We start from the raw sequence: 27,150 nt of genomic DNA on the forward strand, positions 1-27,150 counted from the left end.
AGTGAGCACTCAGGGATGATTTCCTTAAGTATGGAGAGATTTGATCTTCTTGTAGTCCATGGGACTCTCAAGAGTCTCCTCCAGCACCAGAATACAAAAGCATCAATTCTTCAGCGATCAGCCTTCTTTATGGTCCAGCTCTCACTTCCATACATCACTACTGGGAAAACATAGCTTTTACTATATGGACCTTTGTTGGCAAGGTGATGTCTGCTTTTTAAGATGCTGTCTAGGTTTGTCATTGCTTTTCTCCCCAGAAGCAGGCGTCTTTTAATTTCATGACTGCTGTCACCATCTGTAGTTGAAGACTATTCGACTGTTAATTGAAGGTTTGGAAAGATGCTAATTTCTGCTGCGATGGGATTTTTAAAGAGCGGAGTAGACAGTTTCCATGTATTATTTCCTTCTCAAGGGCTTTTGTAACTACCCTCCTCTTAGCAATTGCAAGAGAAATTCCCTGCATCTCTCTTGAATCCTCCCTTTGTCCATGAACTCAGAATCCACACACAGACCCCAAAGTGCCCTTTTAATCATGTTTACATTTTGTAGAAACAAAATGCAGATTTAGATGGTGTTCATGTTCTGTTTTAGACTGTGATTTAGGATTTGCCATCCTGTTTTAAGCAAAATCTGTGCCTATGTAACCCATATGGCTTAATTAGCACAAGAACTAGAATATTACAATTTAGCAGTCAGATAGTAAGAGAGTCCTTGACTTGGGACCAGGGGTGGCTGGAGTGATGCAGAACTGAGACTTTAAAAGACCTTTTAAAACTTTCTACCTTCTGGAAATCCTTTTGCTTAGTCTGATTAGAAACCTGTGACAATTGTCACAAAACCTTTGTACATTGTAGCAGATTTGGGGGAAATCACTCTGGATCAGGATAGAACATTGGTTGTGGTTTATCAAGCCACCGTCAGCTGGTTTGAGGTGGAATGTAGGAAGAAAAATGGTAACTGGTTCACTGGTTCAGTGATTGGGCCCATCACATACAATCTTTGGGGCCGTATGATGTGACATGCACTGCCCTGGTATTGGGCGGATTGCTCCTGCAGGACTTGGCAATGGAGATGCCTGCCCAAACTCTCAATAGATCTCATGATCTTGTAGGATGTGGGGAGGGAAAGAGCACAGATGACTGGAAAACTGCCTAGGAAGGAGCAAGGGTAGCAAACATGTGCAGGGTGCCGAGCAAGTGCCCTTCCCTCCAGCTAGCACTTCAGTTGGGGTAGCAGGTTTGGCAACAAATGCAATAAAGCAAAGGTCCTCGCCCCACCTCTTCCTTGGCTCCTGCTTTTTTCTGCTGTCATCCCTGCAGCTACTTTATGTATTTAGGACTCTGGCAGGCAGAAGTTTTGCCATTGCGCATTCTGAAGTCTTCACTGAAGCCTTGTCACTTTCAAACATGCAAATGAAGAGAGAAGTCTGTCGGTTGCTGATGACACAATAATATTAGTTCTGTACCAAGAACCTTTTCTTTACTACTGTTTCTAGGAAGACTGAGCATTTGAGGTCTGTCTGAGATCAAAGGTCATCTATTCCACTAACAGAACTAACTACCTCCCCCTCCTCTCAGTCAATCAGTGCTTCTCTTGCATACGTGGTTTCAGGAGGAATAGCCAACAAACATCAAGAACAATATTATAATATAAATGTATCTCTCCTTTTTTCTATAGAGATAATGGAGGGGTGCATGATGTTATTCCTTTTTGTCCTAACAGGAACCCTGTGATATAGTTACTGTATTTTTCGCCCCATAGGACGCACTTTTTCCCCTCCAAAAATGAATGGGGAAATGTGTGTGCGTCCTATGGGGCGAATGCAGGCTTTCGCTGAAGCCTGGAGAGTGAGAGGGGTCGGTGCGCACCGATGCCTCTAGCTCTCCAGGCTTCAGGAAGCTATCCGCAAGCCTTGCAAGCCCGGCGGGAGGTCCCGCGGGCTCACAAGGCTTGCGGGCAGCAGCCCGAAGCACGGGGCGCCCTCCGGAGGGCTCCCCGTGCTTCCGGCGGGTGTCCGCAAGGCTTGGGGCTGCAGCCGTGGCTGGGGCGGGGAATAAACATTTTTTATTCATTCCCTCCCCCCAAAAAAAGAGGTGCGTCCTATGGGCCGGTGCACCCTATAGGACGAAAAATACGGTACATTAACAGAGAGTTATTTTCCCAAACTGTTCAATAAGCTCATGATGAACAAAAGTTTGAATCCAAGTATTGAGTCCACAACCAATACCTTATTCACTGTAAAACGCTTGCTCTTACCACTTGATCCAAGGCTTAGGGTTTATGATAGTAACTTTAAAATTTACATCAATGTTGGGCTAAGAATATGCCTTTGTCAAGATGGACTTTGAGCGATTCATAGCATTCGGTATTTTTTCATATGGCCATAAGACACTTTGGCCAGCAATAAATTGAAGATATTGCCCATCATTGCAATGGTGGATTATATAAAGGGGATATGCATTATATATAATGTTTGTTTATATATAAAGGGGATATGCCTCGTGCTGCATATTTGTGGAGGGAGTGGAACTTTGAGGTTGGGCTGTTTCTCAGGTTTTATCCAGTTTCTTGTATATTTTGGCTGGATCAGATTTTTTTAAGGTTAGACTTCATTGGAGGAGTCTATCCACAGACCTATTTGTCACCTGCAAGAAACTTGATGAAGACGCAGGGGGGTGAGGGAAGATAAATGTGATGCTACCAGAAGGGATAGCTCAGTCAGTAGATAATGAGACTGTTAATCTCAGGGTTGTAGGTTCAAGCTCAGTGTTGGGCAAAGATTCTTGCATTGCAGGGGGTTGGACTAGATTACTTTTGTAGTCCCTTCCAACTCTACAGTTCTATGATTCTAAGTCAAAATGTTGTCATACTTCTCTCATTTAATTGCTAAGAGATTAAAGCTTTCAGTAAAATTAATATCACCTGTAAAACTTCATTCCTCGGTTTGGAACTCTAGCCTCTTCGCTTGATTCTTGTGCCTGAATCAGAAATTGTCATTGTCATTGTCTTATGTTGAGTTTAGGTTTAGTAGATACAGGTCTTTGCTACTTCTAGTGAGAGAAGTTTGCATGTCAGATTGACATTTCTTATAGTTTGAAAGAGAATATAAATGAGAGGCCCTTAAACTTTGTTGTTCTGGACTGTTAGTGCTGAGTTGCTGGAAAATAATAAAGACTTGTGGGGGTTTTTTGTTTTTGAAAGAAAGAAAGAGGAGGCTCTTCATTCCTTCTTCAGTCCCTGCTGCTTCCCACTTCCCAGCTTTGCATGCAAAGAGCTTAGGTTCAATTTCTGGCATCTCTAGGTGGATTTAAGAATACACACACAGAGAATATATATATTCACACATACACACACACACACACAGAGGCTGGCACCCCTCTGGAGGCTTTACCTGGGGCAAAGAAACCTGGCTAGCCCCACCCCCCTAAGCTAAAGCAGCTTCCTGTGTTCCTATTTTGGGATTGATATTCCTTTACTTCAGTGGGTGTTGGGATGCTCGTATTTGCCCTTGCAGGGAGGCCAGTCCAGATTCGATCAGGATTTGTAGTATAGAGTTATTAAATTAAATAACTATTGTTTGTTTGCTGCATCTTTATGCTAACTTTTATCTTAGGAGCTCAAGGTAATATGCATAGAATTGGAGTTGGAAAGGACCACCAGGATCATTTAGTCCAACCCCCTTCAATGCAGGAATTTTTTGCCCAATGTGGGGCTTGAACCATAATTTCTCTCTCCCTCAGACACACACATGCTCATAACAGGCATGCCAGGGGGTTGGACTAGGTACGTTAGTTTGAGATATGAATAATAATAATAATAATAATAATAATAATAATAATAATAATAATTTATTATTTATACCCCGCCCATCTGGCTGGGCCTCCCCAGCCACTCTGGGCGGCTTCCATAAAAACCAAAAATACAATAAAATATCACACGTTAAAAACTTCCCTGAACAGGGCTGCCTTAAGATGTCTCCTGAATGTCAGGTAGTTGTTTATCGCTTTGACATCTGCTGGAAGGGCGTTTCACAGGGCGGGCGCCACTACCGAGAAGGCCCTCTGCCTGGTTCCCTGTAGCTTTGCTTCTCGCAATGAGGGACCCGCCAGAAGGCCCTCGGCGCTGGACCTCAGCGTCCGGGCAGAATGATGGGGGTGGAGACGCTCCTTCAGGTATACTGGACCGAGGCCGTTTAGGGCTTTAAAGGTCAGCACCAACACTTTGAATTGTGCTCGGAAACGTACTGGGAGCCAATGCAGGTCTTTCAAGACCGGTGTTATATGGTCTCGGCGGCCGCTCCCAGTCACCAGTCTAGCTGCCGCATTCTGGATTAGTTGTAGTTTCCGAGTCACCTTCAAAGGTAGCCCCACGTAGAGTGCATTGCAGTAGTCCAAGCGGGAGATAACCAGAGCATGCACCACTCTGGCGAGACAGTCCGCAGGCAGATATGAAGGGTATAGTCCAGGGGTCAGCAAACCTTTACAGCAGGGGGCCGGTCCACTGTCCCTCAGACCTTGTGGGGGGCCGGACTATATTTTGAAAAAATAAATAAATGAATTCCTATGCCCCACAAACAACCCAGAGATGCATTTTAAATAAATGCACACATTCTACTCATGTAAAAACACGCTGATTCCCAGGCCGTCCGCAGGCTGGATTTAGAAAGCGATTGGGCCTTAGTTTGCCTACCATGGTATAGTGTATATAGCTGAGTGGTGAACTGAAAATCTCACATTCTGTGCGTTACCCACAGAGGCTCTCCCAGAACCCCTCCCTTTTTTTACAACTTTGACCAGGGAATGGAAGACGTTTCCTCCTTCCATCAAGACTGTTGCCGCATGATTGCAGTTCTAAAATCGATGTGTGTCCCTGTTTCTGTGACCGTGTTTTTAAAGCAGATTCATATGTATTCTTTTTGCCAAGGAGATAGCAACTGCTCTTTGGACTTTGTCAGCCTGTTAAGTGACTTGGCCAAAGAAACCATTCTGAAACAATGTCAGCTGTGTGCTGTAGTCAGGAGAGGGTTAAGAGGGCACGGCTTTGGCTTGGCTTTTGCTGGTTTTCCTGAGGTGTTCTGGCACATTCCCCAGACCATCCCCTGGAGGTAAACATCAAGGTGCACTAGGTGAGATCATTCCTAGGCAGAGTTCAGTCCTGGTTGCTCACAGCTTTTCACAACTTGTAGCTCACCCAACCCCTGTGGAATAAATGCTTCACCAGAGTTTCGAGACATGATTCAAAGGCTCAAGAAGGCTCTGAGAGAATTGCCTTTAATGGGGAACTGTGTGAGTGAATATAGTGGGTGAGTTCCTCTTCTTTCTTTTTTAATTTTCTTCCTTACTAGTTGTTGATTTACTTTGGCAGCATGTTTCTCAAAAGTATATGTAGAAAAATTTCACATATCTGGGGGGCTAGAAAGGAGCCTGTTCTGTACTTCACCAATCAATAAAATGTTTTTAGAGACACTATCCTGTAACAGGAATCCTTGTTTCAAAATAGCACAGCTATCAGAGGAAGGCTGTTTTGAAAGACTAGCTCTATCTATTGGTGAGTAAAAGGGGGGTGTTATAAGGTTTGATAAACACTGTCTCCTCCATGCCTCTGTTCCCAAAGTGAATTTACAACTTCTCAGATTTGATTTTTGAATGTGTCCTAATATGTGGAAAATTACATAGACTAACCCTTTGCTGTATGCACTGTTTTACACTTAATATGTTGTGGTTTACACTGGTTTTCACATGTTAATAAAACAGACATCAGTAATGAAAGGCTCAGTAACATGACAAGCTTTTGGGGAAGACTTTTCTGTCTAGGTTTGCTAACTTTTGTGGATGATTTATGCCAGCATGTACAGGTGGTTTCAGTAATATGTAAACATTGGTTGCCCTAATTTGTTGATTGCTTGTGAGCTGCATTTTGTACTTTGATCAACCACTTTTAGGCTGCAATTTTATGTTGACATTGACAACTCTCTAATGATAAAACCTTGCCTTCCTTCACATAGATACAGCATAAACCCTGTATACTTCCATGTCCTGTTTTGCACTGTTTTGGACAATAATTTAGAACCATTGGTATATATAGATTTTTAAATAAGATTGCAGCCTTTCTCTGATTGGAATAAATGATGTTATTGTTTTGCATGATTAGTTTAGTTTAATACATTGTGCTGAATACTACAGATATGCTAAGTGACAATGAGCCAGTGTATTCAGTTTTCTTGACTGAGATCTGAAACTGCTTTATCTTTTCTCCTTGAGTGATAGGATGCATTTTATGGAGTTTTGAATGCTTACCTCTCCAGTGTTAAATACTGGGCCTAACCTTTTTTTATTTTAAACTGGTTAATGGTAGCAATATACAGTCATACCTCGGGATAAATGTGCTTCAAGTTAACTATTTTCGGGTTGCGCTCTGCGGCAATCCAGAAGTAATGGAGCGTGTTACTTCCGGGTTTCGCCACGCGTGCATGTGCAGACGGTCAAAATGACATCATCCGCGGAAGTGGCGACATGCGCAGGCGTGGCTTGTGTTCGCTTCAGGATGCGAACGGGGCTCTGGAACGGATCCCGTTCGCATCCCGAGGTACCACTGTATACTTTTAAATACTATCTACCATTAATGTGGTAGTGAACATGGATACATCTTTGACTATTCAGGAGCTTTTAAGCTAGAAACCCTGAAAAAATCAAAACAACAGCTTTTTGCGGCACCATGAATCAGTTCAGTAAAACTGAGACTGCAGTCCTCTAAAGAATTTACATTGCTGGTGTCCCATTTGGAACTTTTGCTTTTGTTTTAGTCAAGTGCCTGATGAACAAACTCTGGAAAATGGTTCCCCTCGGATTCCAAGATCTGCAATTGAAAAGCAGGAAAGTGGCAGCAATGCGTCCCTTGTTCCCCTGTCCCCTCCCGAAATACCACAAGGACAAGAGGAAAGGGAGGAAATGTCAGATTCTTCTGATGTGAGTGCCTGCAGCGCTACATATAGTAACTTAGGTAAGCACCTTGCATCAGCACAGAAATATATCGTTTCTTATTTCTTTATGTGTTGTCCTAGTTTTTCACATTCACTTGAAAAACTGGTTATGAGAATATGCATTGGTTTAATGTTCTTATGGGAACAAACAGACCTTTATATGTGTTTAGAACTCATAAAAATAAATATTGTTGCTTAACTTTTTGTGCCTCCCAAACTTTTGAAGTAAAGATTTAATTTTTAAATGTTCTATGTACTCTTTGAGTTAAATTTTATTTGAAATCCATTTTAATGAAAACTCCAGCACCCCATGTGCAATGACCTCAGCAATAGTTATACCATAAAAAATGTAGATGACTTTAAGAACATGTTTGATAGGTGCTAAATGAGTATATTTAGAAGGAGATGTGAAAGGTTTAAGGAAGTCAATGCTACAATGCTATGGGGCTTCAAATGTTCAACTGAACATGGTTCTAACTGAAGATAACATTTGCCTTCTATATACTGTATTCCAACTATGTTTTTATAAATACAGATTTTTATTTAGGTCTTCAAGGCAATGACTAACACCTAACAAATAATTGCAGTCTCTCTGTATATTCTCTGTTATAGTGATACTGGTTTAGGTTCTGAAGTTTCAGTCTTCCCACTAAAGAATTACTTCCTGTCCAGCCTTAAACTGAGATACTCATGCTCCTCTTCATTCTCTCAATGAAAATGTCTTGTGCATATGTATCTTTCTAAGTAAAAAAAATACAATGACTGTTTTCTATTGTCACATAGGGCAATCCAGAGCAGCTATGATACCTCCAAAGCAACCGCGGCAACCAAAGGGGGCTTTGGACGATGCCATTGCTTTTGGGGGAATATCTGACCCAGACATGACAGCTACCTTACATCCCACACCACCTCCATTGCCAAAGAAAACCATTATAAGAGCTCACACAGAACCACTTCCAAATGAACACCAGAATCAGGCCCTTGAAAGTGGCCTGTGTGTGATGGCCAATCCAACTTATGACATTGACACCAACTGGGATGCAAACAGTGCCTGCTCTTCTGTCAGCTCCGAATTCAAGGCAATGGACCATGAGTCCGGAGATTCCTTGGACAGGCCTCCAGAAAAGGGACTGGCAATCTCATCAGCAGCCAATGGTTTTTCCAATCTAACTGCTATCGGTGTGAAAGACAGGTGTTCCAGTAGTATGGAGTTTCTGTCAGGTAGACATGCTACCCACAGCAAACATGGCAAGACTGTCCAGAAACCACAGAGACAAGCACTTTATAGGGGAATTGAAAACCGAGGGGAGGTGGTGAGCAGAATCAGAAGCCTTCACACTGATTCCCTGAAGAAACTGTCTGCCAAATGTGAAGACCTTTTCATGTCTGGGCAGAAAGATCAGCTTCGATTTGGGCTAGACAGCTGGTCAGACTTCAGATTAACCAGTGACAAGCCATGCTGTGAGGCTGGTGATGCTGTCTACTACCCAGCTTCTTATGCAAAAGATCCACTCAACAACTATGCAGTCAAGGTAAGATAATTAAAAAGAGTCGCTCCACTAATCATATTCCAGAACTGTACTTAGTGTCCATTGCGCTTCATTACTATTGACTTTGTGCTTAGCGGTTACAAAGAAACATGTTCTTTTGTGAGAGCTAGTGAATTTTTAATTAGTGAAATATTACATTTATGGCAGCATATAAAAATGCAATACAGTTAAAACAATAAACAACAATACCTACAACCTCAAAACAGTAATTTCATCCTGATCCTAAATAATTGTATTTTTATCTTGTGAAGCACCCTGAGATCTCTGGATGGAGTCTTGTATATAAATCCAATAAATAAGTAATAAATAAATAATTGCAGCAGAATAACAGGATTTTATTATTAGCTTAGGGCCATATTTGGGTTTACATGCTTGTATATCCTGTTATAAATTTTTATTTGCTAGAGCAGCAATTTTTAGGATCATTCTTTAAGCCCTTTCTCATACATTCCATTCCATATGTTTCCAGGATGGTCCTGGGAAAATGCCCTCCAATGACCCTTCAGAAATGCATTGAGTAAACAAAACCTGAGGATGTTAGTGCCCCAAATTCCTTCTTTCTTTAAAGTGAATTTTTGGCCTCCCTTTGTTTGTTTTTTTTACCCTTCTGACTTTTAAAACAAAAAAACTATTCTTGCCTATTTAGCATACTGCTGTTATAATGAGTTACTGTATATGAGGAGCTACACTTTTCCATTATTTATACAGAGGAGCAACTTAAATTATTTTGTTTCTATTTATTTTCAAAAATGTACATTATTTTATTAAAGTTAAAGTGGTTTACAATGTAGAAATTAGGATAATACAATACATAATTTTACAGAAAAATATAATATTTTTAAAAATACATTACAGATTGCAATTGGATGCAAACTTTTTATGGCAAGGACTTACAGAACTATGATTTCACCACCTAAGGACCAAATTGCATTTGATACTGTATTAGTCAGGTATTTAACAATTGTGCTTCTCCTGGTCACTTTTAATTTGAAGAAAAGTTAGCTGCAGGGTCCCAGTCTGAAATGTGCTCTCAGTTGGGATCCTGCACAGGTTTTCTGCTGAAAATCACTGCCTGCTTGGTTTTTGTTTCCCCTGATACTACTGTTTGCAGTAAACAACACTTTCAGGAATGAAAAGCAGCCAGGTGGGGAGGGTTTTCAGTACAAAACATGTGCAAGGCTCTAATCAGATACACATTCTGGAACAGTGCACTGTGGGAGAGAGTACCCAACATGACTGCTGCTGAGTACTTTCACATTAGCAGTTTTGGTTGCAGAGGGTCTGCAGGATGTGGCGACCAGCAGGAAGGGAAGGGGATGAGAGAAAGAGAAAGCATTGCAGAATTACAGATGTTGAAGCTGGGAATTGGATCTGACATGTTGAAGAGTATTGTCGAAAATAATTATGCAGATCTCACCAATGGAGGTGACTTTGACAGTGCTTTTCAAAGGCACCCTTTGTTCTTTGAAAGATAACTGTTAAACAAAGCTGCAACCATGGTTTCAGTACTATGCCCAAGCTAAAATCTAGACTGACAGGAATTCAAAACCAAACCAAATTGAGAAATTGTACTCCTGCTCAACAGCCTTTGCCAGAAACAGAAGTTTAGAAACAAGGCATTAGCTGTGGAGTTTGTCTCCAGATTACAGTGTGAGCTAGATCTCTTGAAGTCATCTACCAAATGTTTGCCGGTGTACCAGGGGTGGGGTGGGGGTAAGATATCAGTATACCAAAGCCTAGTGCACCAAAATGCTCTGAACTGGGCAGCAGCCTAAGATGACCATTGGTGCCAAGGAAGATGCAAGGTCATATGACCCAATACAGTTTCTTATCTGTGGGCTCATCCACACTTCCATTTGTCCCGTGATTTCTAGGCATGGACTCAAGAGGTTTTTCTTTTGTATCACCGCTTTCCCCAGGAAAATCTGTAGTTTACTGTTGATTCAGAACAAGCACCAATCCACAGAAAACCCGATTTACCTTTGTTCTAATTCAGCAGTATACAGCAGGTTTTCCTGGGACCAAAGATGAACTTCTCGGACGCACGCCTAAAAGCATGGGACAAGCAGACGTGTAGTTGAGCCCCAAGTCTCTGTTCAAGCCAACCACCACCCTGTAAGGTTCAGCGGTTGCCAGTCATACAGAAAGGACTATACCATATAAATGTTCCATAATACTTGGTTCCATGCCAAGTGCTGTTTTACAAGATGTTAATTGGGTTTGTCATAAACTTTATAAAGGGAATAAAATCTGTTTTACACAGACCTTTAGTTTAGCTCAAGTGTTAATTTTATTCTGTAGATTCTATTACATACAACTGTAATATAAAATCACATTCAATGTACTTGTATTGAAAACAGATATTTAAATTGTCCAATTTATTGAGGTCAAAAATTACCCGATCTTGCTGTGAACCCATAACACAGGGCTGCCTACTAGATTTAAAAATATTCACAAGTGGCAAAACATGTACAAAGGATCCCATTAAGATAAAGAAATGATGCCCTGTAGGCCACATATTCAGCAGGTGCAGCCGTATTGAGTTACTTCTATGGCATGGAGCCCAGCTCAACTAATTGGAGGCATGGTTCTCATTTCATCTTGATAAGAACAAGTTTAATTGATTTCCTTGAGAAACTGATAGTATGATTTTTATTTAACTTACCATGATTATTTTGTAGAAATAGAATGAACCATGGATTAGTTTTAAAACCATGCCTAAATATTACACATTGATGTCCTGTCAAAATACACCCAGACTTGTTCGTGAGTGTGCCATTTATTCTGATTAAGTACAATAACAAAGCTTTTCTCAGGTATGGCAGAAATAAAGCTCCACAGCATCTTACCCTCTTTTTGCTAAGTAGGTCAAGTTGTAGGGTGGTATAGATTAATTATAATTGCTCACATCCTAGCTCCTTTCAGCAACAAAAGCACAGGAATTACTGTAATACTTTGTAAGACAATGTGAAACTTTAAAATACAGTGGTACCTCATGTTACAGACGCTTCAGGTTACGCGTTTTCAGGTTGTGCACCGTGCTAAACCCGGAAGCATCGGAATGGGTTACTTCCAGGTTTCGGTGCTTGCACACGTGCAGAAGCACTAAATCACGCTTTGTGCATGTGCAGAAGCGCCAAATCGCGACCTGCGTATGTGCAGACACGGCGCTGTGGGTTGCAACGCTGCGGGTTGCAAACGTGCCCCCTGCACGGATCATGTTTGCAACCCGAGGTTCCACTGTAGTACAGTGGTACCTCTGGATACAAACACTTCTGGTTGCGCAAGTGTCAGGTTACAAGCTGTGCTAACCTGGAAGCAGTTGCTCCCAGATGCGAACTTTGCTTTGGGATGCAAGCAGAAATTACGCGCCAGAGGCACGCATTCAGCGGGAGACGCACTTTCACTAATGGCGCCTCATGTTAAGAACAGCTTCAGGATAAGAACGGACCTCCAGAACGAATTAAGTTCATAACCAGAGGTACCACTGTACTCTCAAAGTCAGCATCCTTTTCTCATAAAGCTTCTGACTTGCATAATAAAATTTATTGTTATAAAAAACCTACACTGCTGTGTTATACATAACACAGACCTGTGCTCACCCCATCATTATAATCTGCATCCTATAATGATGAGGGGGAGTTGGAATACAAAAGATAGGGGAGCTGTAAGATGTTTCCTTTATTACCCAGACAGTCCATCCTCTGACAACCCGTTCTCCACCTCAGTTTATCAATTATGATGACAGAAATTCCCTATGGATGTAAGAATAACTAAACAGTAGCTGTTTCAATTAATGGTGCCCTATTTTCAGATACAGAGAGAATATAGGCAACCAATTTTACCACTTCTGCACCTGCGCTTTGAAGGATTATATAGACAGTTAACTTCTGAATGAGAGATTTTACCCCAGGATAGTTTGCCTTGGCTCAAGAAGGAGCCAAACTGCATATTGTAGAATCACAGAATCTTGGAGTTGGAAGGGACCCTGGGGGTCATCTAGTCCAACCCCTTCCAATGCAGGAATCTCAGCTCAAGCATCCATGACAGATGGCCAGCCAAACTCTGCTTAAAAACCTCCAAGGAAGGAGAGTCCACCACCTCTCATGGGTGTCCATCCCATTAAAATAAAAAGCAGGTTGCAGTATCAAAATCTCACTGATCTGAACCTGGAAATATTTGACTTTTTGTGTCCTTTGAGCTCAATTGTGTGTTTGCTTTGGAGCAGGAGCTAATATTTACTTATTTTTATTCAACAAGATTGACATACTGCTTAATAATAATAATAATAATAATAATAATAATAATAATAATAATAAATTTCTAAGCAGTGTGCATGTTCAATTTTTAAAAGCAATAAAAACAGTAAATATAATGCTCTGAATCCAACTAAGTTGTTACTCAGAGCTGAACCATGAATTTGCATCCAAGTTGAGCCATGCTTGGGGCAGACCCATTGAAATGAATGGATGCATGGCTTACTTTGAGTGGAACTTACTTGGCTACCACCCTGTTCATTTCAATAGTCTACTGTGAGTTTGAGTAACACTGGATACAATCCATTAAAATGATCAAAATATCAGATAAACAGACATCTTTTACTGCTTCTGTAGTATTGGGTGTTTTCTCTCCTTCCAATAATGGAACACAACTATTTTGACAAGGGTCATAGCTCAGTGGTGGAACACCAGCTTGGCATGCGGAAGGTTCCAGGTTCCATCTCCATGTAGGGCTGGGAATTGCCCCCTTCCTGAAACCCAGAGAGCCACTTCCAGTCAGTGTAGATAATACTGAGCTAGAAAGACCCAACAGAAGACATCCCAAACCCAGATGTCACATACTCAGTTGCGAAGGATGGTTTGTGGCACAAACCAGGCCTAAACTGGAGGCCCATGATGCAAGACCTGTGCTGCTTCACATTCCCTCCCTTATGGTCACTTTTAACTGCTTGTCTTTTGTTTTTGTTTTAGGTTGATGTGAGTTATAATCACTTTTACTATTAGCTTTTATCCCTTTCCTCTTCAAGTTTTATGTGCTTTATTTTATTTGCATGTTTTTATCTTATACTGGTCTGCATAAGGTAGCTTCCTAATGAAATCAGCCCTCTGTTCAGAACCATGAGGACTAGAATCTTTTTTATTTTAATGGAGCATTCCATTTTTGCCTCTTCAGTGCAAAGCTCCTCTTTCTCTGGTTGAGAAGTGTTAAGTTGTGGGTGAACATATCAGACGACACAGCGATTCTTCCAAAGCAGCTGTTTATTTGTAAGCTGGAACAGAACTGAACTGAAGGCCTCAGTCAGCCTGCTTATATAGAGCTCCAGAACAACGTAACTGTAGCAACTTTCTAAAACTATCCAATCACTGAACGTCACTTTCGATCCTTCATTTGCATACAAACTATCCAATCACTGAACGTCACTTTCGATCCTTCATTTGCATAATAATAATAATAATAATAATAATAATAATAATAATAATAATAATAAATTTTATTTATATCCCGCCCTCCCCAGCAGAGCCGGGCTCAGGGCGGCTAACAACAATCAAATAAACAATCAAATAATAACACATTCTAAAAATATTCCATTATAAAAATTAGTTAAAATCAAATTAATGGCAACCGATTAAACAAAATTCTGTGCAGGTTGCCAGAGGAGGGAGTCAGGCTGCGCCCTGACCAAAGGCCTGGTGGAACAACTCTGTCTTGCAGGCCCTGCGGAAAGATGTCAGGTCCCGCAGGGCCCTAGTCTCTTGTGACAGAGCATTCCACCAGGTTGGAGCCGCAGCCGAGAAAGCCCTGGCTCTAGTTGAGGCCAGCCTAACCTCTCTGAGGCCTGGGACCTTGAGGGTGTTATTATTTGCAGACCGTAGGTTTCTCTGTGGGGCATACCAGGAGAGGCGGTCCCGTAGGTACGAGGGTCCTAGGCCGTATAGGGCTTTAAAGGTTAAAACCAGCACCTTAAACCTGATCCTGTACTCCACCGGGAGCCAGTGCAGCTGGTATAATACCGGATGAATGTGCTCTCGCAGCGAAGACCCCATAAGGAGTCTCGCCGCGGCATTCTGCACCCGCTGGAGTTTCTGGGTCAGTCTCAAGGGCAGCCCCACGTAGAGCGAGTTACAATAATCCAGTCTGGAGGTGACCGTCGCATGGATCACAGTGGCTAGGTCAGGGCGAGAGAGATAAGGGGCCAACTGCTTAGCTTGGCGGAGATGGAAAAATGCCGCCTTTGTTATAGCTGTAATCTGCGCCTCCATAGAGAGGGAGGTATCGAAGATTACACCCAAACTCTTAACGGACGGTGCTGGCAGTAATTGCACCCCCGCAAGAGATGGGAGTTGCCCCCTCGATCCCATATCGTCCCGCCCCAGCCAGAGGACCTCTGTCTTCGAAGGATTTAACTTCAACCGGCTCCCACATAACCATCCAGCCACAGCTTCCAGACATCTGGTCAGTGTGTCTGGGGCCGAGTTAGGGTGGCCATCCATCAACAGATAGAGTTGGGTGTCATCAGCATACTGATGGCAACCCAGCCCAAAACTCCGGACAAGCTGGGCGAGGGGGCGCATAAAGATGTTAAAAAGCATCGGGGAGAGAATCGCACCCTGAGGCACTCCACACACCAAGGAGTGACGCGATGACAATTCCCCCCCAAGCGCCACCCTCTGTCCCCGATCAGAGAGAAACGAGCGCAGCCATTGAAGGACTGTGCCCTGGATCCCCACGTCGGCAAGGCGGTGGTCCAGGAGTTCGTGATCGACCATGTCAAAGGCTGCTGACAGATCTAGAAGAATCAGCAGCCCCGACCCGCCTCGATCCAGCTGCCTGCGGAGATCATCTGTGCTTGGAGGAATCTGTCCACATCGGCTGGAGATATCCGGTCAAAGTGGTCCAATACTGGACCCGAGGACAGTCGAGGGGCCTCCAGTTCCTTTATTGTATCCAAATTGGCAGGGAGGTCATGGCGGAGCAACAGGACCTTCTCCGCAAAAAAGCTCGCAAATGCCTCACAGCTGTGTGTCAGATTAATATTTAAATTTGGCTGTCCTTCAAGGGACGTTAAAGACCGAATTATACTAAATAATTGCGCCGGGCGAGAGCTAGCGGATGCAATGGAGGCCGAGAAGTAAGACTTCTTAGCGGCCTTCACTGCCAACTCATAGGTTTTCATAAAAACCCTATAAGTTGTTCTTGAGGCTCCGTCACGGGCACCCCGCCATACTCGCTCTAGCCGTCTGAGGTCCCGCTTCATTTTCCGAAGCTCCTCGGTAAACCAGGGGGCCCGGTTTCTGCGGGGTCGCAGAGGGCGCTTAGGTGCGATCTCATCGATGGCTGCCAGGAGCTGGGTATTCCAGCCCTCAACAAGCTCAGTCAATGAGTCGCCAGGGGGAGCAAGGTCCCGCAAGGCTTGACGGAATCTATCAGGGTCCATCAGCCTCTGCGGGCGAGCCCAAATCGGCTCACCACCTAAGCAGGGTGGGGGTGGAAAGTCAATCCTGGCTTTCAGAGCGTAGTGATCAGACCATGGCACCTTCATCGGAGGAGACATGATCACATCTATACCAGCGCCAAAGATCAAATCCAGCGTGTGGCCTGCTTGATGTGTGGGGCCCGAAACAAACTGGGAGAGCCCTAGTGTTGCCATGGAAGACACCAGGTCCAGAGCCTGTGAGGAGGGAGTGGCATCAGCGTGGAAGTTGAAGTCTCCCAATACCAATAGGTTAGGGAACTCCAAGGCCCAGCCGGCCACCGCCTCCAGCAGGCCTGACAGGGTGGCTGCTGGTGCGCTAGGTGGCCGGTACACCAGCCAGACAGCCAAGCTCTCCTCGGAGCCCCAGACTAGGCCAACACATTCAATGCCGGGGATCGATGGCGATGGTAGAGCCCTGAAAGAACAATCTTCCCGGATTAATACTGCCACCCCTCCCCCCCGGCCCACAGTCCGTGACTGGTGGAGGACGGAGAAACCCGGGGAAGCCATCTCTCGTAAGGTAACAGTTACCCCTTCGCGCACCCAGGTCTCCGTCACACAAGCCAGGTCGACCCCCTGCGAGGTAAAGAAATCTCGCAGGGTAGCGGTTTTGTTGCCTATAGACCTGGCATTGCACAACACCAGTGAAGGAGGTGAGTAATCCTTGCTCACCCTACCCTCGTCTCTCGGGATGGGGCGCAGATTGGAAGGGGTACGAGCATATCCGTATCTCGATCCCCTTCGCCTATAACATCTGCCCCCACCGCCATACCTCCCTCGCCCCTCCACGGTAGCAATCCCAAGCCTCATACTAACCTCCATTTACAAATTAGAAAACAAAACAACCAACCAATTATGCCCAAACAAAACCAATCCCCACCCCACTCAATGCCCGACCCCAAAACAAAACAAAACGGAAAAAAACAAAAATACATAGATAAAAACCACCGTTCACGGTGGTACAACAAAGTAAACAACAAAAACACCTTTAAAACACCTTAAAATATATAAAAACATGTTTAACATATGCTGCAGCAGCACCAGTGTCCTTAAAGCTATTACGGGGGTGAGCCTGGGCCCCGCCCCCTAGGCCGGGTGGGATGAGCCTGAGGAGGGAGAGGCCTTCTCCAAGACTCACGATGCAGCAGCAGCGATGTCCCAGACCCCAATGAGGCCTCTTAAAACTGTGGCGAAGGTGAGAACTATCTACAGTATCCCCCTGCTGGCCCAGGGTGAGAACCTCAGTACATAACACCCCTCCCCACCGAGATAAGGCGTTACAATCGTAATGGTTTCTTTATATACAGCACTACACGTAATGGTTCAATTAGGCACAAAAGCATATCGGTTACATTTCACATACTTAGACCAACAGTGATACATGTCCAACAACATAGTCCCTTAAATAAGTTGGGCGCTTGGAAACTCTGCCAGACTGCCGGGGACTGGTAGCCAAGTCCGGGGGGCCACCCAATTCTTGCTGAGGCTGTGGTGCGACCCTAGGAGGCGTTGAAACCAAGTCCCCTGGATCCGCTGCTGTGGGTGGAACCTCCGCAAGTGGAGTTGGCGGAATGTCAGGCACGGCAGTGGTCTGAGTCTGTGGTAGTCCAGCAGACCCTCTGAAGTGGCTTGGTTCGGCTCCACGCCCGCAGTTTGCGAGAGGTGTAGGTGGAGCCTCGCCATCTGTAAGTGTCTGTTCTGGAGCCACGAGCGCAGTTGGCACCACGGTAGTGTCCAAGTCCCCAACCCTGCGCCTAAGCTGGTCTATGTGCCAGTGACACAAGTGTCCATCTTCAAGTGCCACCTGGTACGAGCAAGGTCCAGTGACTCCCACTACTGTGGCTGGCACCCAAGGAATGTCCCCCACAAAGTTCCAGGCAAAGACCTGGTTTCCTGGAACAAATGACCGTGGCGCGTTGGCACAGCCTGGGGGTTCGGCCACTGCAAAGTCTGGGTGCAGCCGGTCGATCGGGGACCTGAGGCGGCGGCCCATAAGCAGTTTAGCAGGACTCCGCCCTGTGGCCGCATGAGGGGTGATGTGTTGTACCAACAAGTATTCGGCGACCTGCTCGTGCCAGTCTCCCCGGGCCAGGCGCGCCAGTGCCTCTTTTGCCGAGCGCACCATTCTCTCCCCTTGCCTGTTGCTGGATGGATGAAAGGGTGCCGTTAGGGCATGGCGGATGCCCAGTCCCAAAAGATACCGCTCAAAAGTGCCTGACGTGAACTGCGGTCCGTTGTCAGAGACAAGGACATCAGGACACCCATGCGTCGCAAAGAGGCCTCGCAGCGCCCGGATGACGGCCTCGGTAGTGGTGGAGGGCATCAGGGCCACCTCCAGCCATTTGGAATAGGCGTCCACCACTACCATAAAGGTCCGGCCGTGAAAGGGACTGGCCAGATCGATGTGCACCCTCGACCAGGGTGTTTTGAGCGTCTCCCAGGTGTGTCCCTTAGCTGCCGGTGGCGCAGGCCTCGATTCTTGGCACGCTTGACAGGCGGAAACCCAGGCAGTGATGGCATTGTCCATGTTAGGCCACCAGATGTAACACTGAGCCAACACCTTCATTTTGACGATTCCCGGGTGGCCAACGTGCAGAGCCTCCAGGACACGTTGACGGAGTCTTTGGGGAATCACGACGTGGTCTCCCCACAGCAGACAGCTGCAATGAGCTGAGAGTTTGTGTTGTCTGGTTGCGAAGGGCTGGAACTCCGATGCAAAAGGCCCTTGTGGCCACCCCCTCCACACCCAGTTGAGCACACGGCTGATGGTGCGATCCTGGGCAGAAGCTGAGGCCACAGTGGCAGCCAATACAGACGCTGCCGGAAGATCCTCAATCAGGAGGAACGATGAAGCAGGAGCCGGGTGTTCCACAAACGCTGGAAGAGGGCAACGGCTGAGGGCGTCGGCATGGCCCATCGATTTCCCCGGGCGATGGACGAGCTGGTAGTGGTAGGCTGCCAGGAAAACAGTCCATCGCAGCGTGCGCAGCTACAGGACTGGTGGAGTTGGACGATCACCGGTGAGGAGGCCCAGGAGTGGCTTGTGGTCGGTGATGAGGTCAAAAGTCCTGCCATAGAGGTATTCATGGAACCTCTTCACTCCCAACCACAAGTGCCAGTGCCTCCTTGTCGAGCTGCCTGTAATTCTGTTCAGTCAGAGATAGATGTTGGGAATCAAGCCTTTATCAGGAGAAACTGGCCACTCTCCAGGCACCCGGCTTGATCTCCGGTTGACCTCCCTGTCTGCATTCTCCGGCAGGATCCAGGCAGAGGTCGCGATAGGCGATCCTTCTCAGCGTGAGAAGAACACACCACTCTTTCCTGCCCCCCCCCCCCCAGGCAGGGGAAAGAGATAGAAACGTATTTACATGCCTTTATTTCTGTCTTTGCAGCGTTACAGAAAACACGTCTGCTCTCTTCAAACTCCAGCAGCCGAGAGACAGACTCCTCTTGTACTTCCTGTACAGCTCATATTACACTCTGAGCTAATTCCGGTGCTTCGCACTGTGAATAGACTGTCCCTCTGTTTCCCATAACTATCTACAGTATCCCCCTGCTGGCCCAGGGTGAGAACTTCAGTACATAACAAGAGGTTTGGTCTTTAGAGCTGAAACAGAGCTAGGGTGGGTTTTTCAGGCCAACTCTTTGCTTTTACAGACGCAGGTTGCACCTGATAGGAGTCAGGAACCACAAAAGCAGCAGTCCTAGACAGCTTGGACAGGCAGCTGCATGTTTTGGGGAACTTCTGAGGATCAGGTTGGGGTAGCACCACATGCGATGCCAGGGGCCCACTTTCCCTTGGGGATGATCTGTTGTGGGGCAGAGAGGGGGGTGTTGGCTGCAGGCAGAGCCGGAGCAAAGCATGGGTGGAGTCTGTAATAATGCATGTCCTCGGCTGCACCCCATCTATTTGATTTTGCACTGAAAGCACACTATTTCTTAAACCTTGCTTCTTAGATTGAAAGCAGAACCAGACTCCGTCTTGAATGCAGACTTGAAATGGGAATTTGGATTCAGATTCAGTCTGTCTTCCATCTTGTTATAGATAATTTGATTTCTTTGTATGTTTTTATGGGGAACAGGGAAAAGGTTATAAACATTGATGGGATTCTAACAGGGACTTCTTCACGGTTCAGAAGTTACCTGTGTGGAGCTAATCTCTGAGCACAGGTGTGATATGCAGACAAGGCCTCAGTCCCCCCAGCAATCGTGCTGCAGCATTCTGTACTAACTTCCAAGGGAAGTCCCACATATGCAAATAATATAGTAGTTCTGCTGTCACCACATTTCTTACTCTGAAGAATAGTCGCTAATAGACTAGATCTGTTTACAGTCTGCTTATATTTCCATCTGAAAATCAGCTCAAACCATAAGCAGCATTTGAGAGAAAAGGCTTTGCTTTTGGCATCCAATTTTGGTTTTCAAACACTTGTATACTAATAATACATCAGTTGTTCCACTGAACTAATTATAATTTTTCATCTTTGCATGATGACTTTGTGCTGACTAAATTGTTTTCAGTCATTTCTAGGCTGGGCACATCACACTACAGAAAAGGGTTTGAACTACATAAACACATTTCAGCAATATAATGCCAAACTTTCTAAAAACAATTCTAAAACCCTTCATTTTGAGTGGTCAGGCCAGTCCTAGAGTCCCTGTGAATGACAACAAGCAAATATAAAACTCATAAAATTGCATTGTAAGGGGGAATAGTAACATTCCAGATTACAAAATGAGTTTTCTGCGATCAGAATGTGAGGTATTCCAGGCATGCTCTTCCCCTTGCTCTGTATCTGGAATGGGAGGGTGTAGTCAACGGTGATAAGTGATCTATTTTTCTTTCATCCCTTCAGATCTGCAAGAGCAAAGCTAAAGAATCTCAACAGTATTACCACAGCCTGGCCATCCGCCAGAGCTTGGCCATCCACTTCAACATCCAGCAAGACTGTGGCCATTTCCTAGCTGATGTGCCTGTTCGTCTGCTTCCATGGGAAGATCTCCATTCACCAGAAGAGGATGAGGAAGAGCAGGAAGATGACAAGCAGAAGAACACCGTGGATGTTTCACAGAAAGACAGCTCAAATCTGCCAGGAGCCACAAGCAAGCAGCGCAGCAGAGTTGTAGTCATCACTCGAGAAGTTCCCTACCTAACCGTGGCAGATTTTGTGCTGGAGTCCTCAGAGTGCCATGCCAGCAGCCCAGACTTGTATGAAAGGCAGGTATGCCTCCTCCTCTTACAGTTGTGTTCTGGTCTAGAACACCTGAAACCGTATCACATCACTCATTGTGATCTGCGTTTGGAGAACCTTTTGCTGGTGGACTGTAGGGCAGGGGGAAGCCTTCTGAACAATGAGAGTGTGGAGCCCTCTCCCAGTGCTGCTTGCCCTGCCAGGCTTATAGTGAGCAATTTCTCTCAAGCAAAACAAAAGAGCCATCTGGTGGACCCTGAAGTCCTAAAAGACCAGTCCCGCCTTGCCCCAGAGATCATCACAGCAACACAGTATAAGAAATGTGATGAGTTCCAAACCGGCATCCTCATCTATGAAATGTTACACCTGCGCAATCCCTTTGATGAAAATCCAGAGCTGAAGGAAAAAGAGTATACTTGTGCTGACCTGCCCAGTATCCCTTGTCGTTCCCTTTATTCCCTGGGGCTTCAGCAGCTTGCTAACTGCCTGCTAAACCCTAATCCATCGGAGAGAATCCTTATATCTGAGGCCAAGGGAGTCCTTCAGTGTTTGCTGTGGGGCCCCCGGGATGATTTGTTTCAGACTCTCAATGCCTCTTCCAGACCAGCACAAAGAGATACTGTGCTCCAAAACTGGCTGGACATCAAACGGACGCTGATGATGATCAAGTTTGCTGAGAAGTCTTTGGACAGGGAATGCAAAGTCAGCCTCGAAGACTGGCTTTGTTGCCAGTATCTGGCTTTTGCCACTACAGACTCCCTCAGCCGCATAGTGAAAATCATGCAGCAACATTAGTTTGTAGCCGCTGCTTTCACTTGGATGCAGCACAATCCTCTCTTCATCCCCAGCCTCATCTATGTGTGCAAGTTTTAAAATTATAACCTAGAACTCAAGGTCACCAATAGTGAGCAAACTGATCTTGCCAGGAAGCTCTGTTTCCTGTCGTAGGTGCCAGGGAGAGGTCTGAAGCCTAGTTTAGCTGGTGGTTTGTTTGGACAAGGAGGTGTGTAAATTTATTAAGGAAACCACTATTTATTACATTGCTGTTTGGAGGTGTAAGAGTGTGGAGTGAGTGCTGCAAATGGCAGCATCCAGTAATAACTGCAAACAGAATTGAGTCAGCTGTGAATGAGCCACCAGAATGCACACCACTCTTCACAAAGACATGGCTTCTGCTCCATGCCTTTGTCATTCTGGCCCCATCTCAGGGGTGACTTGGCCATATCAGTCATACTTCCTGCAGGTGCAGTCTTTTATTTGATTGTTCCTTCCCCATGAGACAACCCTGGACCACAACAGGCGGCCACTGAGTGACTTACAGTCAGCTGCAGACTGAACAAGTTTCCTTGTTTCTTTTATTCTTGCTGGGGTCAAAGGACACATTACATGGAAAGCCCCAATATTTGTGGTGTGTTTTTAAAAAATAAAAACACAACCTAGTAATTTTGAGTGGAAGTGTGGCAGGAAAGATGGGCTCATCCCTTCTCCTTACAGGTCATTTTCCCATTCAGATTTCTTGCCTGCACTGCTTCCCCCCACCCCACAGAGTTCCAGGTGCAAGTTTACCCTTCTTGTGTGTTGCTTTCTCGTGCCTTTGTCTTCTTAACCCTGAATTCTGATGTATCAATCTAGAATATTTCCAATAGCAGCAGCACATGTGTTTTTCTCTTTTTGCCAGCACATTTGACACAGTAGTTCTGCTAGAGATCATTGATGGTCTGTTAATTATAATGTTAACAGAGCAATGCCAAGAGCAAAGGGACGGTTTGAAGCAAATAGGAGCAGCTATTCCCCTTCTGCTATCTGGCTGGTGTTTTACCCCAAAATCAAGGGTAAAAATGCCAGGCTTCCATGTCTTCTTTGCAAAGCAACAAGGAAGCAGGGTATTAAAGTTGCTCAGAGCTCATCTTTATGTAACAAATAAGCTATGTAAATAGAGATGAGTTTTCTACAGGTGTGGTTCTCTTGGGGGCAAAAGATGTTGTGCAGCTATCACAAAACTGTTACGTTTAGCAGTTTTAATTTATGTAGAATCTGGCTATCCAATTGCTGTCAGTATCTAGTTTTTGGACATTTTAGCTGCTTAAGCATCATTGGCTCAGAGGGAATTGCTGCCTACTAAGTCCAGTGGCCTGTAGAAATGTTTGCGCTCCTTCCCTGACACACTGGCCTTTTCCTGTGGATCCATTACAGTACAGTCCTGCTGCGCCTGATCTCTCTGCTCAGTATTGGTTGGACTTGTTTGAGTAGCTCTGACCTGATGGAACTGCAGCCCAGTATTTAATTCCCACAGTTGGGGGTGGTTTTTGAAATGTGGACAGCTCTTGTGTTGAGCCCATGCTGCTGCTGCTGCTCTTCCTCCTATGGATATATGTGCAATTTTTTGATGTATTATATGAGAAAGCTGTGTTAGTGTTTACGTTGCTTAACAGACTTAACCATATGTTAGATCTGCCCCCTTTCCTTTTCATGGCACATAGATGCACAAACTTATGTGTCATCCTTCTCCAGATTGATGTTTCCTTTCTTTATTGTTAAACTGTGACTAACCTGTTTACTTCAGCCTTAGAGACAAATAGCCACTTTGAACAGTTCTTGCATGTTTGGACCAGAAACTGAAAAGCAGACCTGCAGAAATTATGTCAGCAAAGTCAGCTCTGTGGTCTTGGAGCAGGGTGTGGATTTCTCACTGATGCCAACCCTGTAGTTCATGAAAATCTGACCCCAGCATAAAATATGTGGTGGCCTCTTTAAATGCTTTGAATCTTCTTGCTTCAGTACTTATTGATTATCAGAAAAAGACCAGACAAAGCTAAGAAGTGTGTGAATGTGTCCTGTATTGCTTTAAAATAAAAGTGCAAAATTTGTAGGCAGGCAGCTGTCCTGGCACACAAAAGGCCCCTCCAGACTGGGTGGTGTGAGGGGAATGGCGAGTGTATTCTGCAGCATGTCACTGACACAATAATAGTGCATTAGTGGTAGAATTATTCTGCACTGTCCACGCCTCATTCCACTTTAATGGCTGTTCTGCAATGATTCCCTGTTATTGCATGATTGCCACCTGGAAGGGCACTCTTGTACTATAGCACAACAAAAGCCAGACAAAAAATAAACATGAACATCCATGGTGTAAAAGGTTACAGGATTTCAGCAAGAGGTTGCGGGCTATGCACTGATTGGAAATGAAGCAGTGCTGGCCACAAAATGTTTGCAAACAGTATTGAAAGTGGGGTTTTGCATAACCACCACAATTTCATCATGAGCACAGATCATGGAGGCACAGTCAAAAGGACACCTGGAAGGCCAAAGAGCCAAATGTAATGTAATGCAGCCCAGAATGTAAGAGGTGATTTTGCTCCATGAAGCCCCCTGAATGGGGCATTTGGTACAGACTTCTGGCCAGATTCTTTGGAGAGTCTTGCACAAATATCCCATGCAGCCCTATATCACACAGGTAATTGTGTGATTGCTTGACACAATGCTTGCCTGTATGAGTCCACATTGCTCACAGCTATGCGCTGGAAAGGTAGAGAACACCTCCTTCCCAAGTTTTATATATGCTTCTAGCTGATATCTGTGTGCACATAAGTTCTCACTTAACCAGCATGCTGATCCTAGTGGAACATGGACTACTGACCATTGCAGCAGGGCACATTCCTTTAGACCACTGCTCTACTTTTGTGCAGAGAGATATGTGCTTTGTGTCAGTTTCATGTGGATGTGCAGAGTAGACTATTGAATGTTACATGACCTTGTGTCTTTTATGCAGCAGATCCCAAAATTTTGTATCTTGTCTTTTAGTAGCTTTGTGATTTCATTTTGCATTTTGATAGCAGATTTCAGCCAGTATTAGCATTGTGTACTCTAGGTGAGCATGGGGTATACACTCACTGCCGTCTCCTTATTTTGTAGCACTGAGTAAATTTGGTAATGAAGGATGGTAATAGGAATTCTGTGTAAGAGAGGGTGCATGAGGGAGAGAGAGGTACAACCAGGCAAGCACTTCCATTCTTGGTAGTGCCTGGAGCTACCTTTGCAAGCATCCTATCGAAGTCTCATTGATTTGTTGAGGGTTTGCCATTTAAGAGTTGGGCCCAAACCAAGCAGATTTCAAACTAAGACACTAGAAGAAAATATTGTTACAGCACAGCATTTAAACAAAAGCCCTTGTTGCCCTCACAATTCGCTTCTGCAAGCATCAAGAATGAAACCTTAAATACACAGGCACATATTTGTAGGGTTTGCATTTTAGAGCCTTTTGAGTTGAGCTCACCACAATTCATAGGATTGTGATTCTCAAAATAGCCATATTGACCATAAATGTATATATTTACTTATTGTAAATATATATACATTTAGAAAGCTGACACTCAGGCTTATTTTAGCACAATAAACCTAACCACAAAAAAGTTCTGGGAAACTAATTGTGGGTTAAAAGAATTTGAATGTGTACTTCTCGGAGCTTTTGGTGTCATTAATCTCTTCTGGGATGGCAACCTGAGTCATTGATTAATTACACTAACAACAGTGCCTTGTCACAGAATTAAAGCTAACAGGAAGAGAATTTTGCAGTGGGAATCACCCACTGCTACCTACCAGCTTAAAAAAACAATATTGCCCATATTTTGAAGGGGGTGGAGTCTAAGAAAGCTTAGTTGGCAATTCAACCAGAAGGGAACTCTATCTGGTGGCTTGGATTCAGACTCGTTTGATACTATTGAAAAACCAAACTAAAAGTCAAACATATTATTCAAATCTGCAACTTGTATAGGGTATTTAAAAAAGAACCTTTTGAAATAGCTGCTTAGACAATGTAGAATTGGAAAACCTATTGCTCTGACAATCTTTTTCAGACTCCAGCAACAAAATTGTACACATAAACCACCTGCAACTCTTGTTACAAAATCTAATATTAGTTAGTAATATCAAGGAAGACTATACCCAACCTGTCCGTTAGTGTGGAACTCGGAGCACATGGAAAACGAGAAAGGGGAAAGTGGCAGACTTCTTACAGGACCATCCTGCATGTTGAATTTGGCTAGAAAAGAAACAGAAATGTTGCTAAGGGAACTGGTATAACAGGAGCTAAATGGGACAATACCTAAGTTTACAACTTACTCCCTCTCTCCTTTCTGCAAATTCAAGCCAGGAAGCACCGTGATACATTGTTCCCTTTTGAACTCTGTTTTACAACTATTTGAATAGGATCTGGTCAACTATCCAATAAAGTTAAGAGGAATTCTGCCTTTGGGACAGGTTTTTTATTAGGGAACACCTAGAACCCATCAAAGCATCCTCAAACTTTTCACTTCTTGTTACCATTTTATGTTCTTGTATTTTATACTACCCTTCAACCAAAATTTTCAGTAAATTAAACATAAACCCAACAATAAAATTATTAATTATTATTTAATTAAACTGGAGCTGGTATTGTTTTGTTTCTTACCTGTAATCCTTGGGTGAAGGGCAGTATAGAAATTTAGTTAATAATTGAATTACAAAGTCTATTCAATGCAGAAGTGAAGTGAACAGGAACTGACTAACCACCTATTTGGTCCTCAAAAGCCAGACAAAACAGGTGTCTTTAGCAGGTGTCAGAAAGCCATCAGAGAGGGAGATCAATGTACCTCTAATGGGAGGTACCCACATTCCACTGATAAGGGCTCAATGTTCCTGTTTCGTGAATATGTATTCTCCTGTTTTGTACATTAATTGAATCCCAAACCACCAAAGTAGGAATCGGAAGTACCCCATAAATGAGATTCTTCATGGAGAGAGAACTGAGGTAACATATAAGGTGGATGATGTCGCTTTGATCCAGTCTGGCCCCTCTTACATTACCAACTGGGTTTGGTTTAGTATGCTGTCCAAGCCCAGGACTATGGTTAAGGTCTCGCCTTAAAACTACACTCTGTAGCCAAGGTTTGCCCTGTGGTGACAGTTTGTGGCAAAGGA

The 27,150-nt window shown here is 44.4% G+C and overlaps 1 protein-coding gene across 5 annotated transcripts in view; it reads left to right on the forward strand.

Moving 5' to 3' along the window:
- PEAK1 (pseudopodium enriched atypical kinase 1) overlaps positions 1-26,613 on the forward strand; it is an 81,103-nt gene extending 54,490 nt beyond the window's left edge. For 3 of the 5 annotated variants that reach the window (XM_081207566.1, XM_081207568.1, XM_081207567.1), the window contains exons 3-6: positions 6,803-6,999; positions 7,763-8,511; positions 9,385-9,474; positions 20,860-26,613. In XM_081207566.1, the coding sequence (XP_081063692.1) occupies positions 6,803-6,999; positions 7,763-8,511; positions 9,385-9,474; positions 20,860-21,990 (2,167 nt within the window). In that variant the 3' untranslated portion in view covers positions 21,991-26,613. Of the gene's footprint in view, positions 1-5,185; positions 5,303-6,802; positions 7,000-7,762; positions 8,512-9,384; positions 9,475-20,859 lie in introns of all 5 variants that reach the window. The other 2 variants (XM_081207571.1, XM_081207569.1) reach the window with 2 other exon arrangements.
- The last annotated feature ends 537 nt before the right edge of the window (positions 26,614-27,150 follow it).

This window comes from Podarcis bocagei, assembly GCF_964188305.1.
Source record: "Podarcis bocagei genome assembly, chromosome: 9".
Classification (NCBI taxonomy): domain Eukaryota; kingdom Metazoa; phylum Chordata; class Lepidosauria; order Squamata; family Lacertidae; genus Podarcis; species Podarcis bocagei.